Source organism: Myotis myotis, unplaced genomic scaffold (genome assembly GCF_014108235.1).
Source record: "Myotis myotis isolate mMyoMyo1 unplaced genomic scaffold, mMyoMyo1.p scaffold_m19_p_7, whole genome shotgun sequence".
NCBI lineage: Eukaryota > Metazoa > Chordata > Mammalia > Chiroptera > Vespertilionidae > Myotis > Myotis myotis.
The window spans coordinates 92506237-92525405 of record NW_023416379.1 but is presented as its reverse complement, the minus strand read 5'-3'; the positions used below and the strand labels follow the sequence as shown (position 1 = coordinate 92525405).

General features: G+C 54.9%; 2 protein-coding genes across 2 annotated transcripts; both read left to right on the top strand.

Moving 5' to 3' along the window:
• Nucleotides 1-5875: 5875 nt before the first annotated feature.
• On the top strand, nucleotides 5876-8316 carry CLPSL2 (colipase like 2). The gene is made up of 3 exons (XM_036316106.1): nucleotides 5876-6085; nucleotides 6904-7026; nucleotides 8121-8316. The coding sequence occupies exons 1-3, from the start codon at nucleotides 5900-5902 to the stop codon at nucleotides 8214-8216; spliced, it is 405 nt and encodes a 134-aa protein (XP_036171999.1). The 5' UTR covers nucleotides 5876-5899; the 3' UTR covers nucleotides 8217-8316.
• Nucleotides 8317-13948: 5632 nt separating this feature from the next.
• CLPSL1 (colipase like 1) lies at nucleotides 13949-18894 on the top strand. Its single transcript, XM_036318437.1, has 3 exons — nucleotides 13949-13963; nucleotides 17982-18104; nucleotides 18748-18894. Exons 1-3 carry the CDS (start codon nucleotides 13949-13951, stop codon nucleotides 18892-18894), a joined length of 285 nt encoding a protein of 94 aa, XP_036174330.1.
• Nucleotides 18895-19169: the final 275 nt, after the last annotated feature.

The following is a 19169-nucleotide window of genomic DNA, read 5'->3' as shown; positions in this document are numbered from 1 at the left end:
CTCCTTCCCCTCACACCCCGGCTCCCAGGCTGGGGCTGGGTCCCCTGCCCTGACTCCGGCCCTGACTCCCCAGCCCGCTGTCCACTGAAGAGCCATCTCAACGGGGGTTCAGGCCCCCACCTCCCTGGAGCACAGCCGGCCCCACTGGGCTCTGTGCCCCCGAGCAGACACCTGTCCTCTTGTGTTCTCCTGCACTTGCCCTCACCTCCAAGCCCTGCTCCCTCCGGCGCCTGCTTGGGAGACCTGTTCTCTCAGCTTGTCCACCCCCAGGTCCCCTTCAAGCAAGAGAGCCTCCCCTCGGGCATCAGGGCTGCGGGCATTCTACCTGGTGCCTCCACCTGGCCACCTGGAACATTCCCCCTGAGGTCCTCCAAGAGCCTCTGCGGTCTCCACACCTCCCCTCCCCCGGGCCCTCACGGCACCCCGCCAGGTCGCTGTCAGGAATGTACTGGGTGACAGGCGGTCTCCGCTAGGTCACTGTTCTCGGGATTTTATCATGGACTTCGCAGACCAAGAAAACTTTCAAAAAATTATGGAGACTATATATATATATATATGTATATATATTTAACAACATATATAACAACCAAGTAATGACATGGAAAACAGAACAAAACGACCATTGTGCTATTGCCATTGTTTCATAAAAACATATCGAACCCCCAAGAAGTAGGGAGGATGTAATTTCAGAATAAAGGATCATTATTTGATTTCAATACATTTATTTATTTTTTTTTTTTTTTATTTATTTATTTTTTAAAATATATTTTATTGATTTTTTACAGAGAGGAAGGGAGAGAGATAGAGAGTCAGAAACATCGATGGGAGAGAAACATCGATCAGCTGTCTCCTGCACACTCCCCACTGGGGACGTGCCCGCAACCCAGGTACATGCCCTTGACCGGAATCGAACCTGGGACCCCTCAGTCCGCAGGCCGACGCTCTATCCACTGAGCCAAACCGGCTCCGGCTCAATACATTTATTTTTAACCAAACAAAAACCCCACATTACCCTTATTTTTTCATTTTGCTGTAGACCAGTAAGTACATTGTCATGGAAACCACCAGAAAGACGCAGGAAAGAAAAAGAGGCCCGGAGAATGTCAGAGGCAGGAAGGGGAAAGGACAGGAATGAGGGGTGAGGGGGGGAGTAACAGAGGTCTCCCAGTGAGGGGCTCCCCTGACCTGAGCTGCCCCCATTCTCCTCATACCGGACGGGGGCGGCCAGGTTTGGGCCCTGACCAGCGGGCAGAGCTGTGGCCACAGTCACAGGTCAAGTGGCTCAGTGACCACCCCATCGGCCCCAGAGGCTGCGGCCTGCTCCCACCCTCCTCACTGTGCAGACGGGTCCTGGGTGCGTGCTTGCACCCACACCAGCTGGGTTTGGACAGGCCGCTGGGACGGGACTTGGAGCCGGAGCCGGAGTGGAGGCCTGGCTGTGCCGAGTCCCTTGGGAAGGGCCCTTCCTTCTCTGGGCCTCGGTCTCCTCACCTCAAAATCAAGATTCGGAACCGGTCTCAAGGAAAACTGCAGTTCTCTGTCAGAAATAACCTGTTAAAGCCATGCACAAAATGTTTTGCCTAGAATTTCAAATACTCGTCCCCCCTACCCCCCGGCTGGACCTTCAGTACACTGCCCAGGGGCCCCTGGACCCCAGATCAAGGACCCCACCTGCCAATTGGGGCTCAGCTGGGGCCTTTGCCTCCAGATCCTCCCCCTTACTGAGCAGCCAGCAATATTTTCCCGTTGCCTCCCACGCACAACGGCAGGACCAGCTCCCGCAGGGGCCGTGGACCTCTGTGCAGAGATGTGTTAGCCCCCGGGCTCCTGGCCGGTTCACGGGGAGGCGGAAGACACAACGAACTTCATGGACGGCTAACGAGCTGACCGAAGCAGCAGGTTCCAGACTGTGACTGCTGGAGGGACACAGTGGTGACAGCACGGGGGACACGGCCTTCTGGCCGCCCACGCGGTGCGGGGGCTGGGAAGAGCTTGGGCTCAGCCGCTAGCACGCCTGGGCGTTCTATCTGACTCCGAAATGTACTTGTGCTGTTAGGGCCTGTTAGTCAACCTCGGCCTTTGGAGTTCCCCTTCTGTAAGTGGGCATACGAGTGATGCAGCAGAAATGATAGAATACACCACATGTTCCCAGATCCCCTCACCTTCCCAGCCTCCCTTGCAGAAGGTGAGGTCATGTGACTAGTTCTGGCCGGTGGTCTGTGGGAGAGGCCCGTGCCACACCTGGCTGAGCACTCCAGGGTCCCTGTGTCCCTCCCTCCCTCCCTTCCATCTTCCACAATGTCCGCAGGGGCCGTCTCCCCGGTGGCGTGGCTGCAGGCGGAAGAAAGGTCTCCCGTGCCATCTCACACTCTACCTGCGAGGCACAGAGGGCATTGCTGTGCTTCAGGAGTTCTCAGTTGTGCCCACTAGTGTTGATTACCCGAATGCAGGGAGGGCTGATTGAGGTGATGGACACAAAACCCTCTCAGTACAGTGGGGCTGTTCCTCTTTTTTTTAAAAAAAATATCACTTTTAAAAAATACATTTTTATTAATTTCAGAAAGGAAGGGAGAGAGATAGAAACATCAATGATGAGAGAAAATCATTGATCAGCTGCCTCTTGCACGCCCCCTACTGGGGACTAAGCTCGCAACCTGGGCATGTGGGGAATTGAACCGTGACCTCCTGGTTCATGGGTCAACGCTCAACCACTGAGCCACAGGGCTGTTATTCCTAAAGAAAAGACCAAAGCCCCATACAATAGTCAGCTCAGCTGCCACAACAAAGTGCCACAGACTGGGTGGCTTAAATGAGAGACACTTCTTCCTCCCAGTTCTGGAAGCTGGAAGCCCGAGATAGGGTGTCGGCATGGCAGGTTTGGGTAAGAGCTCTTTCCGACTTGCAGGGGAGAGAGAGAGACAACACCTCCCAAAAGCCCATCTCCAAATGTCATAGCGCTGAGGGGCAGGCTTCCACATGCACGTGGGGGACTCACAGTTCAGTCAATAGCACCCCTCGCCAGGACAGAGCTCCTCAAAGCCCTCCTTCCACTAGATGTTCGACTGCCAGGTGCAGGCCTGGGACCCTGGGGTTCTGGACACAGCCCTGGCTGGGAGGGCTTCTCTGCAGGGTGGGGTGGCTGGGCCAGCTGCTGAGTCCCCCCCTTCTGTCTGTCCGTCCATCTGCCACCTTCCCCGCTCCCAGGCTCTGGCTGCCATGGAACCTCATTAATCAGCCAGGCAGACCCTGGGCCTCTTGGAAGTCCTGGGTGGGCCGGCCTCAGGGAGTGGGAGAGGAGCCCCCAGGGCCAGGAGAGGGTCAACATCCCGAGGAGATGTCAGGATAAACTGCTCCCTGAGCAACAGGAGGCTCAAGCTCAGCTCAGACTGGGGCCCAAGAAGAGCTGGCTGAGTTACGTGGGAAGGACTGGAGGCCTGGAGCTCGGACCCGTGGGCTGCAGGAAGGGCACGCAGACTGGTTTGACTGGCGCAGCTTGTGGGTGAAGGTGGGCACAGACCGGCAGGCAGGGGCAACATGCCAGGCAGGTGAGGGTCTCAGCAGGGGACTTGGAGCAAGTGGGAGGGGTGAAGCAGGGCTGGGGCGAGGAGTGGAGGCCTCGTGGCAGCTGGTCCCTGAGGCATCCTCTGACCCCCTTGGCCTCAGGCCCAGCACTGCCTTCCTTCCAGAATCACCAGAGATGCTAATGATAATAATGGTAGCACCATTGTTTTGAGACTGTTTTGTTTGTCAGGCTCTGTGCCAAGCACTCTACCCAATTAACTCATTTAACCCTCTCAGCAACCTCCCCTTTTACAGATGGGGAAGCTGAGGCCGAGATGTCAGCATCTTCCCTAGTCATCCAGCTGGTGAATGCTGGGACCATCCAAATTTCCTGAGCGGTTAACCTAACCATTGAATTCCTTGCCTCCCGGATGCTAATAGAGGTTGAAGGAAGCCCAGGGCCTTCCTCCTAATGAGTGATGGTGGGGTGTGTGTGGTGTCCCCTGGCTTGTTTCCTATATCCCAGTGGCCGGTCCCTGCTGGTACCAACTTGGGGCCTGGAAAAGAACTTCCATTTAGCTGACTTGACAAGTACTCAGCGGGCCCAGGGCTATGGGTCCTGCCCTCAGGGGGCTGAATTCCAGGCTCCGAGGGACTGCCAGGGACTGGGCCCAGGACACACGCCCTCTGCTTCACCCCCATGGTGTCTGAGGCAGCCTCAGTGGCCTGAGCATGTCACAGATTCAACAGTTGACTTAGGGAGCACCCAGGAGTGCTAGGCACTAAGGCAAGTTAGAGGCCTCTACCCTCACAGTACTCAGGGCTAGTGGGCGTTTTTGCTGGTGGGTAGGGGTGGGGGCTGGCACCATCCTGAAGTCCAGAAAAGTGGGCCTGGCTTTTGCCCTCTGACACCCCAACTCTTTAAAAAAAAAATATATATATATATATATATATATATATATAGTTTTTAAAAAATATTTTTATTGATTTTTTAGAAAGGAAGGGAGAGGGACAGAGAGTAAGAAACATCGATCAGCTGCCTCCTGCACACCTCCCACTGGGGATGTGCCTGCAACCAAGGTACATGCCCTTGACCAGAATCAAACCCGGGACCTTTTCAGTCCGCAGGCCGACACTCTATCCACTGAGCCAAACAGGTCAGGGCTAAAAAAAATATTTTTTTAAAAATAATTTCAGAGAGGAAGGGAGAGGGAGAGAGAGATAGAAATATCAGTGGTGAGAATCATTGATCAGCTGCCTCTTGCACGCCCCCCACTGGGGGTCCAACCAGTGCCTTGATCTGGAATCAAACTGCGACCTCCTGGTTCATAGGCCAACGCTCAACCACTGAGCCATGCTGGCCGTGCCCAACTCTTATCTGTGGGTAGCCACTGGCCACACAAGCTGTGGCCTCCAGTGAGGGACCCACTGCACTGGTGTTTTGGGGGGGACGGGGCGCAGATCCTGCAAAACAAGCTACAGGGGGGAAGACAGAGCTCCTCAGATCTTTTCTCAAGAGCACATTTTCTTCTTTTTGTTTTTGTTTTTTGTTAATTCTCACCAGAGGACATTTTTCCATTGATTTTTAGAGAGAGCGGAGGGAGAGGGAGAGACACAGAGAGAGACACATCCGTGTGAGCGAGACACATGGATTGGTTGCCTCCAAGCACTGCAGACCGAGGATGGAGCCTGCCCGGGAGGTACCAGGTATGAGCGAGGCTCCCGCCCTTGACCGGAATCAAACCGGGACCCTTCAGCCCACGGGCGGAGGCTGTATATCCACTGAGCCACACCGGCCAGGGCAAGAGCACGTTTTCAAATGCAGAAGCAGGCAAGGCTGGGGAGGTGGGAGCTCCGTCCAGGGAAAGGCGGGGAAGGCCTGCCGCCTGGTTCCAGCGATTGCCCTGCACTCTCCCTTCCCCCTCCCCGTCCCCCTGCGATTTCCTCTCTCCTCCCCTCCACCTGCCCCACACTTCACAGACGACTCCTTGGACACGTGGTGACTGGGGAGAGGGAAGAGCCCCGTGTGTGCAGCGTCTCGGAGCGGACAGGCGGGCCTGGGAGTCTGAGCTGGGCGGCTTGTCCCAAAGGTGCGGGTGGGCAGCCGTGCGCCCCGCGGACGGAGGGTCGGAGTATCGAGAAGGAAGCGGCTTTCATTTCGGTGTATCCGTTTTGCATCCTTTCTCCAAAACAAGGTTCCTGGTCCAGCTTTAAGTTTTCACTTGGAAGTGATCTCCAGGGAGGCCCCGGGCCCCCGAATCCGTATCATCAGGCCCGTCCCAGGCGGCATCGGGGCTCCGCCGCGCACGCCTCCCGGGGCTGGAGAGGGCTCCGCGCCGCTCGCCTCCGCGCGGGGCAGCCTGTGCCCATTCACTCGCTCACCCCGGCCTCCGCGGCCATGGCCTTGGGCTTCGCCGCCCCCCCTCCAGCCGGGTCACGTGCCCGGGAAGGAGGCCCATCCCCGCGGCCCGAGCCCAGGACCGCCGCGCCCAGGGCCATGGCCACCGCGCTCGCGCTCCTGGCGGGGGTCCTGCTGCCCTGCGGGGGCACCTTCCCGCACTACAAACCGCGGCCCCCGCTGAAGGTGAGCGGCCCCCCGCGGGCGGGGCACCGGCCGGGCTGGAGGGGCAGTGGCGGGTGGAGGGACCACCCAGAAGGGGCTTGTGCCCGGCTGGAGGCTCGGTGGTTCCCAACCGACAAAGCCCGGCTTCACCTCCCTGGTGGCGCCGGAGATGAGAGGAAGGGCCTGTGGCCAGCGGTCGCCCCCCCCCCCCCGCCCCCCGCGCCCTCTCGGGACGTGTCGGCCCTGGGTCCTGGCCATGCCTTACCGACCTGCTCTAGTGCCTCCCCCTGAACCCCCACTTCTGGGCGCAGTGGCGCTTTCTCCCCTTCCCAGCTTTCTCTCTCCCCTACCGCCTGCCCGCACTCCTAGGACTGTGATCTGGGAGTATTTGCTCCCCAGCTCAGGAGCCCTTTGGGACCCACAGGAAGAGGAGGCCGAGGGAAAACGCTAGACCTCCCTGCCCTGGACGGTTTAGCTCAGTGGATAGAGCGTTGGCCTGCGGACTGAAGGGTCCCAGTTTCGATTCAGTCAAGGGCATGTACCTTGGTTGCGGGCACATCCCCAGTAGGGGGTGTGCAGGAGGCAGCTGATCGATGTTTCTCTCCCATCAATGTTTCTAACTCTCTATCCCTCTCCCTTCCTCTCTGTAAAAATCAATAAAATAAAAAATCAATAAAATATATTAAAAAAAGAAAACGCTAGACCCCCCTCTCCCTCTCCCCTGCCCTCTGAGTGCTGGGGGAGGGGCGTGCTGGGGGGTGGCCCCTGGGCCTTGGCAAGAACCCTCCCCACCCTCCCCCACCGCCAGAGAGCTGGTGACGCAGGGGCTGTCCCCACAGGTGGATGGAGCTCCGTGCTCCCACCACTCGGAGTGCTTCAGTGACTGCTGTCTCATGAACTTGGACAACGGAGGTGAATTCTGTGCCCCCAAGGGCAGAAAAACCATGGTGTGCTTGCCCCAGGTGAGGCTCTGGGGTGGAGAAGGTTAAAAACCCCACATGGCTACACCTGCTTTCTCACCCTCTGCTTCGTGTGCCCTTCCTCCTCCTCCACCTGGCAAACTCCTCCTCGTCCTGCAATGCCAGCCACTCCCTCTGACAAGCCTTCTCTCCTTGGAATCCCCACACCCTTGGCCCAGACCCTCAGCAGGGCCCGGGCCTCCCTGGTGGCCATGACTTCCGTCTGAGTCCCCCACGCTTGGAGCACTTCAAGGGCAGAACACAGCACACTCATCTTTGAACCCCCTACCCCTCAGCTTAGTGCCCGTGCAACGCAGGTGCTCAACACATGTTTGTTGAATGGATAGCTACCGTAACATCACTGAGGCAAAGTGGGGAAGACATTCTCCCCAGCAGCCCCTACCCCCTGCCACAGTGACCTCACTTCTGGAGAGAAGCGAGGCACCGCAGTGGCAGAGCACAGCTTTGGAGCTGGGCCTGAGTGCAGATCCTGGCTTCCCACCCCGGCTTTGCGACCTCAGACAGGCCACTTCTGCTCTCTGGCCTTGGTTTCCTCATCTGTAAAATGGGGTCACAGACCTCCCCCACCAGGTTGCTGGGAAGAGTGTGGGTTCCTGGCAGCGACAGAGTTCCGCTGCACTTGCTGGTTGTTAGCTGGTGGAAACGGGGAGCAGTGTGCGCAGTACGTCTTGTACCTGCTCGTCTTCTCTCTTCTGGCCCTGGGCCCACACCCCTCTAGGGAGGCGGGGCCCGGCCTCCGTGGTCCTGTCTGGGGAGCTGCCGGTGCCCTTGGAAGCAGCCAGCCCCCCGCCCTGGCCTGACTCTCTCGCAGAAGCGGCCAGAGCGTCTTTTCATTGTGAGCCCTTGATCCAACTCATTTCACTTAATCCCCTTAATAACCCTAGGAGGTGGGCTACAGTTCTCAGCTCCTTTCGCAGATGAGGAAAGGGAGACAAAGTTGCCTAAGGTCCTGAAGGTATAAGCTGTAGAGAAGACAGGCCCCAGGTCCGACTCACATGACTTGTGCTCCCGAGAAGTGTAAACCCCCTTCTTCCCGAACCTTGGTGACCCCTAACTCTCATACTCACTTCCCACAGACCAAGGGAGCCATCAACTTCATATGCCCCTGCCGACTGGGCTTGAGTTGCATACCCCAGGACCCGAGCTGTCCCCGCCGCTGCTATTTGATTTAGAGGACGATGCGGTGGTCACTGCCATCCTCCTCCCCTCCCTCGGGCCAGAGGCCTTGGAGTCCCCATCTTGTTCATAATCCAGCTCCAGACACATTAAAGTCCGTCTCTGGCTCTGGCCTCTGTGCATTTCCTGGGCGAGGGAACCTGGTCGCGCTCGTCCCAGTCTGGGGCCCGTGAAAGGGGAGTCTGGAGGCATGAAAGAGCTTCCCCTGGGGTTTGGCCTTGGAGGAGGCATGGTGGCCCCAGGGCAGTGCTTGGGAAGGGAGTGGGTGGGACGTGTGGGTGAGAGGCTGGGTCCAGGAAGGGCCAGTCGGATGAACGCCTGTGTGGAAGGGGCAGAGTAGAAGAATGTGCCCGGAGCGTGGACGTTGAGGTGCCCGTGGGTGGCTGTGTGGTAGCAGGGACTGAGACGGGGGATGTAAACACTTTGCAAGGGGGTGAAAGGGTGGAGGTCACTGAGAGCGGATTTGTGAGAATGTGCGTGAAGTGTGGATGCAGAAATGCTTGTGCCGCCGTTGGAAAGGCGCCTGGTGTGCTGTTACCTCTGCTCTCTCAGATGTGACCACTTCATGGATAAGGAAACAGGCTCAGAGAGCTACCTGACTTGTCCAAGGGCACCCCATGGGGGTCTCAGCGAGTTCTTTCTGCTGCAAGTATATCCTATATAATAAAAGGCTAATATGCAAATTGACCAACCGGTCAATATGACGAGTACTAACCACCAGGGGGCAGATGCTCAATGCAGGAGCTGCCCCCTGATGGTCAGTGTGCTCCCACAGGGGAAGCGCCACTCAGCCAGAAGCTGGGCTCACAGCTGGTAAGCGCAGTGGTGGTAGTGGGAGCCTCTCCCGCCCCCGCAGCACTAATGATGTCCGACTGACCAGGCCTAAGCTGTCAGTCAGACATCCCTCAAGGGCTCCCAGACTGAGAGGGTGCAGGTTGGGCTGAGGGACACCCCCCCAGTGCACAAATTTCGTGTGCAGGGCCTTATATAAATAAAAGAAGGGTGCTTGACTCGAAGTTCCAACAAACTAGCAGCTGCCGTTGCTGCAGTTCCGTCTTCAGCTTCACAAAGTTTCCATTAACCCAGAACTTGCTAAGTCGTCTCTCAGTGCGAAAAGGTCCACCAGAAATGGACACCGATTTTCAGGACAAATATGGCCACACTGCATTAGCTAGCGGAGCCACTTTCTGTGTTGCTACGTGGACATGTACAGCAACACGCATGGGCATAGAGTGGAACCTGTCCCCTGTTGGCAGAATCACCCCAAAGGAATGGAGAGGTCAGTAATCATCCCAGCGGGGGGAAGAAGGAATTGTCTCAAAACCAACTCATAACTGATGCCAAGCGAAAGCTCTTGACATTAAAATATAGCACGATTGTGAAGAAACTTTCAAAAATAACAAACAAATTGGCCCAAATGACGAGGGAACTCATTGGTGGTCAGAAGTAGAATTTAAAGGCGGGGCAGGCCTCAGGTCTGGCTGAATCCAGCCACTTCACGGCCTCAGGCTGGATTCCTCTCCACATAAGTTCTAGATGTCACCTAACAAAAACAGCCAGGATTTACTGACAACTTAGGCCCCAGACCTTATACGAAGTGTCTTCTAATCTGTATTAACTCACTGGTACAGCAAGGTAATATATAATTATCCCTATTTTACAAATAGGGAGTTAAGGCTCAATAATCCTTCTCAAGGGTTCACAGTAAGGGTGGGTCCGGGGTTTGGACCCAGGCCTCTTGCCCACAAATCCACCTCACACATGCATATTGTGCCTTCCAGAGAGAGGGACTGTCTCTGTCCCAGGATTCTTAGCAAACACCTTAGGATTGATTCTGATTGGATTGACTTCATCTGCAAAGGGGGTAAGACAGCAAATGCTCACGCTTCCTAGAAGGGTATGACCAATAGGCAGCATGAATTATTTTCACTTGAGAAAAACTTGAATATATGACTGTAGCTAGCTAGCTGCAAGGGAGACTGGGAAATGTAGTTTCCGTGTGTCCAGTGAAAGCTTGGGGTTCTGTTATTAAAGGACAAAGGGAGAATCTACAGCAAGAGCAACTTGCCTCCACAAAATCCTCTTCTATTTTAACGAGCGAGAGGAGCTGGGACGCCAGGACCTCGAGGTGACGGCGCACTGCTAGGCAGCCCTCACTCGGGCTGCGCACTCTGGCGGAGCCGTACCCTCGGGAGGAGGTGGGGGAGGGAGCACATGACCCCCGGCTTCCCAGCCAGCCTTGTGGGAAAGGCAGCTGAGTGGGTCACTGTGGGAAACAGGGTAGACGTGTCGGTAGTACTCAGGAGATCCCTAACCGGTGTGGCTCAGTGGATAGAGCGTCGGCCTGCGGACTGAATGATGGGGCAGAGGCCATTCGCTCAGAAAAGTGCCTTCTTCCCGAGCCCAGGCCCCTGCTGGCCACGCCCAGGATTTAACAAGACCCGACTTGCGCCTGGCCAATCGGCAGGGCCCACAGCCGGCTCCCCTCCCCTCACTATTCTCACGGGGGGCACTCGGTTTCCGGTCGCTGCGGCGACTGGAGGCCCGGGTCGGGTTAGCTAACTCAATAAAGGACCTTCTGCTTTTGCATCGGACTGACTCCCTGGCATGGTTTCTTGGGGATCTTGAATTCTGGGCATAACACTGAAGGGTCCCAGGTTTGATTCCGGTGAAGGGCATGTACCTGGGTTGCGGGCACATCCCCAGTGGGGGGTGTGCAGGAGGCGGCTGATCGATGTTTCTAACTCTGTCCCTCTCCCCTCCTCTCTGTAAAAATCAATAAAATAGCTAGTACTCAGGAGGGCAGCTCTCCAAGTCTATATCCATGATCCATGGCTTTCTTTCCTGCAGGAGGTGAACATGGCAAGATTTTCATGAAGGTTATATTTTTTAATTTGAGGTTTCTTTCACAGAGTGAAAATTTTTAGAAATATATTTTTATTGATTTCAGAGAGTAACGGAGAGGGGGAGAGAGATAAACATCAATGATGAGAGAGAATCACTGATTGGCTGCCTCCTGCACAGCCCACCCCACACTAGGGATCGAGCCTGCAACTCAGGCACGTGCCCTGACTGGGAATCGAACCGTGACCTCCTGGTTCATGGGTGGATGCTCAACCCCTGAGCCATGCCGGCCCCTGAGCCAGCTGGCTGGAGTGCTATTTCTCCCCACCCCAAACATTGACAGCGTGCCACCCTTAGGGTTAATGATGAGCTTTGGGGCAGGTGTGACTCCTCCCCTCCAGGTCCCCAACAAGTAAAGCACCCCGGCCTTAGGGACAGACTTGGGGAGTGGGGGAGGAGCAGGGGGGAATGGCAGAAGCACACGCATGCTCCCAGCCTGGTGGTGGGTTTGGCAGGAAGGTGTGCAAATCACCTGTTTGCCTGTTTGCTCACCTCCTGCTCTGCTCGTTGCCCCTGGGCACACCTTTCCCAGTCTCCTTTGTCTTCTGGTCCTAGGACTGGCTGGAGGTAGGAGACAAGTGGTGGCACCTTCGGCTTCAGGCGATGCCAGCAGTCCCCGGGGACTCCGGTCGCAGCCTCAGCACGTTGTTCCTCCAGCCACAGGGGCATTGGTGTTGACCTGCTGGCCGTCTCCCTGCGCCTGACAGCCTGTGAACATGGCCGTGTATTAAATTCTCTTCATGTCAAACACCTAGAGTGGTTTCTGTCTTCCAGGCGGCTCTGACTGCTAGAGAAAAAAACCTTCCAAGTGGCAGCAAAGCGATACTGGACCACTAGCCCCTCCTTCAATGGGCAGAATTCACTCCAAACACAATTAATCGCTCTGGAAAGAGAGCTGAGAATGATAGTGACTTATGAAAAGTCTTACAAATACTTTTACTTTGAAACACTTTAAAACCAATAAAGACTGAGTAGACTTCATAAAAGTTGTGCCGGTGACATTGTGCATTGTTTAAATTAGGCACAATGGGTGGCTCCCCGTCAGTTCCCATTTGCCACATCTAAGTAACGTCTACTGATCTGGCCGGCCAAGGGTCCCCTGCTCCCTTTCCCTTGGTGACCCTGAATTTCCCGCAGGAAACTATCTCCCCTCCCCCAGCCCCTGAAGTGGAGAGCGGCTGCCTGCACATCAGAGCACTGAATCCTCCACCGGAGATTGGCTCCACGGGTGGCCATGAGGTTCCTGCTGCTTCAGGGACAGGTTTGGGATGGGCACATGATCTAGTTTGTCCAATCAGAGCGAAGCTTAGGATTTGCACGAGTCACCAAAATGTAATACTTCCTCTTCCACTGGACAATTTCCCTTCTCTGTCACTGGACTTGAGCTTGGGAGAAGGGAGGTCTGTGGCTGTTGGCAGCCGTCATATCCCTCACTATGTGGACTCAGAATGAAGCCAGCTCAGAGGAGGCTGGAGACTAGTGTCTTCATTCCGCCCCTGAAACGAGCTGTGTCTTAACCAGATAGCTCTACCTCTGGACTTTTACGTTTCAAAACCCAGAAAATTCACCTTTTCTTTAACCACTTTGGGTTGGGTTTCTGTCGCTTGTGATCAAGGAAGCCCTTCTGGCTCTGTCCTGTTCAGAAGGCGTGCGGAAGTGCACCCAGGCAGGCTGGATTCCCCAGGAACGGAGTGGCTGAAATTCTATGACGGCCTCTGGGAGGAGGGAGTACAACGATGCAAACCAGCCCACCTGGTGTGGCTCTGCCGTTGAGCATCGACCTATGAACCAGGAGGTCAGGGTTCAATTCCTGGTCAGGGCACATGCCTGGGTTGTGGGCTCGATCCCCAGTAGGGGGCCTGCAGGAGGCAGCCAATCAATGATTCTCATCATCATTGATGTTTCTATTTCTCTCTCCCTCTCCCTTCCTCTCTGAAATCAATAAAAAAAAAAAAGATGAAAACCAGGGTCTAACCTTCCACCACCTGACAGCTTTGTGACTTTGGGGAAGTGTAGCAACCTCTCTGGTCTTAGTCACTTCATCGGAGAGACAAGATGTCATAATGTGGCAGGGTAGCAAGAAGCTAGGAAAATTCCTGGGCGAGTGGAATGGGGAAACTGAGGCAAGAAAATTAAACAAGACCAAACGGTTTGGGCAGCTTGCAGCCAGCTTGTGAATTGCAAGACCTTGTCTTCTCCAACCAAGGACACTTGGGAGCAAATGGTTTACAAGTCTCCTCCCTAACCAGAGAACACATAGCTCAAGCCACCCTCGCCTGGGAAAATAGGGAGCGAAGACCCACCTCACGCTACCTGTGCGCGCTAAACCCAAGGACAGACGAAGTCTGGGGACACGTAACAAACCCCCCAGAGCATTTACATGGTATCACTTGAGGGGGGATGTTAGGCAGGAGAGATAGCTGCCAGGGCGGGAGGAGGGGAGGGCGGAGAAGAAGAGGGGAGTTTACCTCACCCACTGATCAAAGGAGTCAGTAGTCCTGGGACTTGCCAAGACAAAATCGCCAAATGTTCTTGTAAATTCTGGAAAAAGCTGCAACAATGTAAAAGGGGGACCCTGAAACCTACAAGGGGAAAAGGTATAAAACCCTTGACCCCACAGGCTACCTGGCTGAATGGCCCGCTGTGCTTCATGCCAAGTGCGTTCGTAATAAGCCTGCTTGCTGGCTTCCCTAATGTCTCCTCCGTCTCTTGCTTTGCCTCCTTCACAAATTCACTGGCTTTGCTTCAACACTGCTGTCCGTCACTCATCTGAATTCTGTCTCAGGAGCTGGCAAGAGCTGAGGAGGGGAGAGCCACACCCGACATGGGCAGCTCTCCAGTAACAAGAATGCTGCTTATTAGTAACAATATACAATTGGACTGGGTGGGAGCATCTTTTGAAACCCCTCTAGCGCCAAGATCTTCTGATTCTAAAGACAAGAACAGCTCCTGTCTATTGGGTGCCTGTTCTACATGAAGTGCAACACCTGCTATTTAAGCCTGGCATCATCCCTGTGATGTACTGCTATTATTTCACATTTTGCAGATGGGGAAACTGAGGCTCAAAGAGGTTATGAAGTCTGCACAAGATTAGACAGCCGTTAAGCACTAGGTCTGGGCTTGAACCCAGATCTTGCCAGATTCCAAGCACAGAGACTAGACCAGGGGTGGGCAACCCCTGGCACGCGTGATGAAAGTAGTAGCTCATGCATATCTCTGAAGGTCACGGAATATAAACCCGATGTAAAATCTCTGTCATCAGTGATGCAGCAGCAAAAGCCCCACTGATAATATCAAACGGAGTCATACAGTTTTCTGTCGGACTATCAGTGCACATGTATACATTAAAAAATAAATGTATTTTTCATCATCATATATAGTGTTTTTGTCGCTCAAATGAATTTTATTATTTCTTCAAGGTCCTTCACATACGTACACCTTAAGAGATATCAAGTAGGCGTAACATGTTCTCAAAAAATTAGGGTTGGCACGCAGAAGAATTTTGAGTCAGAGATCTTGCTGGTTTGGGCACGCACTCACAAAAAGGTTGCCCACCCCTGGACTAGACTATTCTGAGGGTAGCAAGAGGAGCACAGCAGTGGCTCGGGATGCCTCTGTGGTCAAAAAACTTCCACCCCCAGCCCCTGGCTTGTTCCTCCGTCTCTGCCATCTGCAGCCCACACAGCCTCTCCTGTCAAGGCTAGGCCTGGGCAGTCACACCTGCTACCTACCCTCCAGGCCTGAGTCACATGGCAGTCAGATGGCAGATGCAGGGTATTTAGCTGGACCTTGGAGATGCCACCAACACCTCTGGGCCATGATTCGGACGCTGCTGCTCCCGGTCCTCCTCCTCCTCCTCTCTGATTTCTTCCTCCTCACCAGCAGCTCAATTATAAAGACACTGGACACTAGACAGTTGGTAAGAAACCCAGAGGATACAGTCACCTCCTCTGCACCATCCTAAGATCTATACTATTTGGGGAGGGTGGGTGGGCACGGAGGCGGTGAGAGTGAAAGCCAGAAGTGAGGGGCAGTAGCGGGTGTTGGGTGGAGGATGCCTGGGAAGGAAAGGCAGACCCAGGTGCTGCCACCAGAGCACCCCACCCTCAGGCTCACATCTGGTAAGACGTCCACCCATCCAGCCATTCATTCATTATCGAGCACCTGTGATAGGCCCATTATTTTTCTAGGTGCTGGGTTAGGGCTGTGAGCAAGAAGCAAAAATCATTGCCCTTGTGGAGCTAACGTTCTTCTGCGGGAGGCAAATGAGTAAAATTGAAACATCGCAGGTGACAAACGCCCGCGGACAGAGAGAATGAGGAAGGGCCTTCAGGAGCGGCGGCGTGAAGAGGGCCTGCAGCTCTAAACGGGTGCTCAGGGGAGACCTTCCCAGCAAAGTGAAATTTAAACAAAGGCCCAAAGGAAGTGAGGCCTTTCCCAAAGGGAGCCTCGCAGGTGGAGGAAGAGCGAGGACGAAGGCCTGGAGACGGGACCTCGGCCGCAGATTCAGAGAGGAGTGAGAGCCTGGAAATAATAGATGAGGTCAGATAAACGCACCGAGAAGTACAGTACCCGCATTTATTCAGCTGTTTTGCAATCTGTATCTACAAGAGGCTAAGAAATACCACCCTGAACAAGGCAGCCAAAGATCCCGGAGGTTCTAGCAGGGGAGACAACATTTTAAAAACAAAAAGAAATAAAGGAGGTAATTTCAGACACACAAATGTGAACCAGGTGATGGGAACTGCTCTAGCTGGGTGTGCAGGAAGGCCTGTCAGCCCCAGGCAGGAGAGGGAGGCAGCCAGGCAGAGCTCACAGGGCAGGGTGTTCTGGGCAGAGGAACCAGCAGTGCAAATGGCCTGGGGCCAGGCGGGGTGGGTGCATTCGGAGGCCCAGTGGTGGCTACAGGGCGAGTGTAGAGGGGGGCAGGAGGCGATCCAGTGCTGGCAGCCAGCCGGGAATGAGTAGGCCCACAGGTCCCATGGAGTTGCCATGTGTAAATGCTCTGGGAAGTCCTGGGAGGTTTTGAAGTAAGGAAATGGTGTGATGGGATTATCTTTTGGAAAAAGATTCCGCTAGCTGTTCTGGGAAGGACTGATGGCCAGAGAGGGTGGGGGGGAGGGGAAGGGGGAGATGAGAGTGGAGCGGAATCAGGAAGACCAGTCCTTCTTTCCAGCTTTATCCTCTCTCTCTCTCTCTCTCTCTCTATCTCTCTCTCTCTCTCTCTCTCGATCTTTCATTGATTTTTAGAGAGAGAAGAAGGGAGAGGGAGAGACAGAACATCTCTGTGAAGATCGGCTGCCTCTTGCATGCCCTTCACGGGGACCGAGCCCCAAACCCGGGCATGTGCCCTGGCTGGGAATCAAAGCGCAGCCCCTCAGAGCACCGGACGACACCCAACCAGCTGAGCCACACTGGCCAGGGCTCTGGCTTCTTTTCGTTACAGCACTTAGTCATACACAATAGATATGATTATACGTATGTAATACGTCATAATTGTTAATTATACCACCTTAGGTAAAAATTACATGCAGCGGACTGCCCAAATCTTGATTTACATGAAAATCAATGAATTGTAAACTCGTGTAAACACCCGCATGACCACCACCGGGTCAGTTTGCAGGGCGTTTCAGCCCCCAGCGGGCTCCCTGGGGCTTGGGGCCAGCAGTCCCAAAGGGCACACCCTCCGACCTCCTTCGCTGTGGGTTAGTGCTGCCTGCTTTCAAGCTTCATATGATGGAATCACACAGTATGGTTTTTTGCTGTTGGTTTGTTTAAATCTAGCTATTTTTGCTGAACATCTGTGCCTCCTCACCTATTTCACGTATGTAGTTGTGATATTTCTTGTCTAGAGCTGGGTTCGTCCAATAGTGTAACTAGTCACTTGCAATTTCTTAAATGAAAAGTAAATAATATTTAAAATTCAGTTTCTGCCCTAGCTGGTTTGGCTTAGTGGATAGAGCATCGGCCTGTGGACTGAAGGGTCCCGGGTTTGATTCCAGTCAGGGGCACATGCCTGGGTTGTGGGCTCGATCCCCAGTAGGGGGCGTGCAGGAGGCAGCCGATTAATGATTCTCTCTCATCATTGATGTTTCTATCTCTCTCTCTCCCTTCCCTTTGAAATCAATAAAAAAAATATGTATATATTTAATCAAACAAAATTCAGTTTCTCAGTCACACCAGCCGCCTCTCACGTGTCGATAGCCACATGCGGCTGTGACTGCCCAGTGAACAGGGCGGAAAGCGCGTTCCCTCACCATGGAAAGCTCTGTCAGGCGGCTCGCTGCGGCGTGAGCCCCAGGAGGCGGGCATTTGTTCCCAGCGGCATCCCCAGTGCTGGGAGCAGGGCCTGCACACAGTAGGTGCTCAGCATTTGCTGGTTGAATGACTATTGAAATCGTGGGACAGAGAGGCGATGGGTGACAGAGAGGCGATGGGTGATGGCGATAAATAATGCAATGCTGTAAGCCCCAGCACTGGGGGCCATTGACCTGTGTGTCTGTGTGTGTGGGGGAGAGGTAGGTGGCATCCCAGCTCAGGTGAGAAGGTAGGTAAGAGTTTGCAGAAGGAACTGCAGGAGCAAAGACAGAAGGTCTGGACGCCCCTGAAGTGCGGGAGGAGGAGAACCTACTTTGGGGGCCCTGGAACGAACCTTTAAGCGCTCTTGTAGCTCCTCTAGGCACCAGCCAGGTCCTGCCAGCGGCTCCTTCCCCTCCTAACCCTCTGCCCGTCCCAGGCTGGGCGCAGTGGGGTGGTGCTTAGGGCATAACGTGTGTGTGTGGGGGGGCAGCTGGGAGAAAGCCCCCCAGCGGGCGGGCAGGGGCTGCAGAAGAGCCAGAGGGGTGCTCTTCCAACAGAACAACGGGGAGGCTTGCATCCAGAGCATCAAGTGCAAGAGCAGGTGCTGCCGGCGGGACCCCTACAACTGCGAGTCGCACTGCACCCAGAAGGGGTCTGAGGACGACTGGTGCCACACGCAGGTGGGTGAGGCACGGCGTTGGGGAGGGCTTCGGGGTGGGGGGTGCACGGAAACAGAGAGCCTGGCGGACCCAGAGCCCAGGGGAGGGGGGGAGGGGAAGGTGGGCGGCAAAGACCCGAGCTGGGAATTCTCTGCTGTGCCTGCGTCTCCAAGCCGCCTGTGGCCTGGGGGAGCCGAGGACAGACCCAAGGTGGGTCCCTACCCCAGAGGCGTGGCAGTGCTTCCCTCTAACATGGGTTCCTGTTCTCCGAGGCTCATCTCAGCAAACCCTGAAAGTAGCACTGTGATTGGGCACAGCTAGAAGGTCTAACCCTAACCACGGTCCTACTATGCCTGACTCTGCTCTCCCCCGTTCCCACCGCCCCCCAAACCACACACACAGCCCCAGGAGTTATGCTGTAGCCTCAGGTATTCTTGGCTGGATTTTGCCCAAGAATAGGAGGGCACTGAGCAATCCTAGGGGTCAGCATGGAGGAGGCAACCGGAGGCACAGACCCAGGCAGCTGGGTGAGAGGATACTTTATGCCGAGGCCCCTCTGCTGTGTGCAAACAAATGAGCTGGGCTGGGGTGGAAATGGGGGCTGCCGCTCAGACCTGAGGGCAGAGCAGCAGCCAGGGTCAAGGTCAAATCTTGCCTTTCCCAGACGTTCCTCGGCCTGTATAACGAGTGTCCCTGCCTGCCGGACCTGACTTGTATATTTCCGAAGAATGTGAAAATCTTTAAAATTACCTACGGCCATTGTAAGAAAATTGTTGTAAAAAAGAAGTTAACTAAGAGAGGTTTTTTCTAATGTGCCCTCTTCCGTGTCTCCTGCCCCTCCTCCTCCACCCACTCCAGGTCCACCCAGAACTGTGTGTACCTGCCCCTGCCCCCACAGCCTCCACCAACAGGGAGGGACAGGGAGGGAGGGGGATAATGCACCATCGTTGAAATAAAGAATTTTCAATATGTGTTGCCTTGACCCTAGCCAGTTTGGCTCAGTAGATAGAGCGCCGGCCTGTGGACTAAAGGGTTCCAGGTTCTATTCCAGTCAAGGGCACATGCCTGGGTTGTGGGCTCCATCCC

Coding starts and splice junctions, on each gene's coding strand:
- CLPSL2 (XM_036316106.1), top strand. CDS start 5,900: ATGGCCTTGGGCTTCGCCGCCCCCCCTCCAGCCGGGTCACGTGCCCGG. Junction 6,086..6,903: donor AACCGCGGCCCCCGCTGAAG/GTGAGCGGCCCC, acceptor CTGTCCCCACAG/GTGGATGGAGCTCCGTGCTC. Junction 7,027..8,120: donor CCATGGTGTGCTTGCCCCAG/GTGAGGCTCTGG, acceptor CACTTCCCACAG/ACCAAGGGAGCCATCAACTT.
- CLPSL1 (XM_036318437.1), top strand. Junction 18,105..18,747: donor ACGACTGGTGCCACACGCAG/GTGGGTGAGGCA, acceptor TGCCTTTCCCAG/ACGTTCCTCGGCCTGTATAA.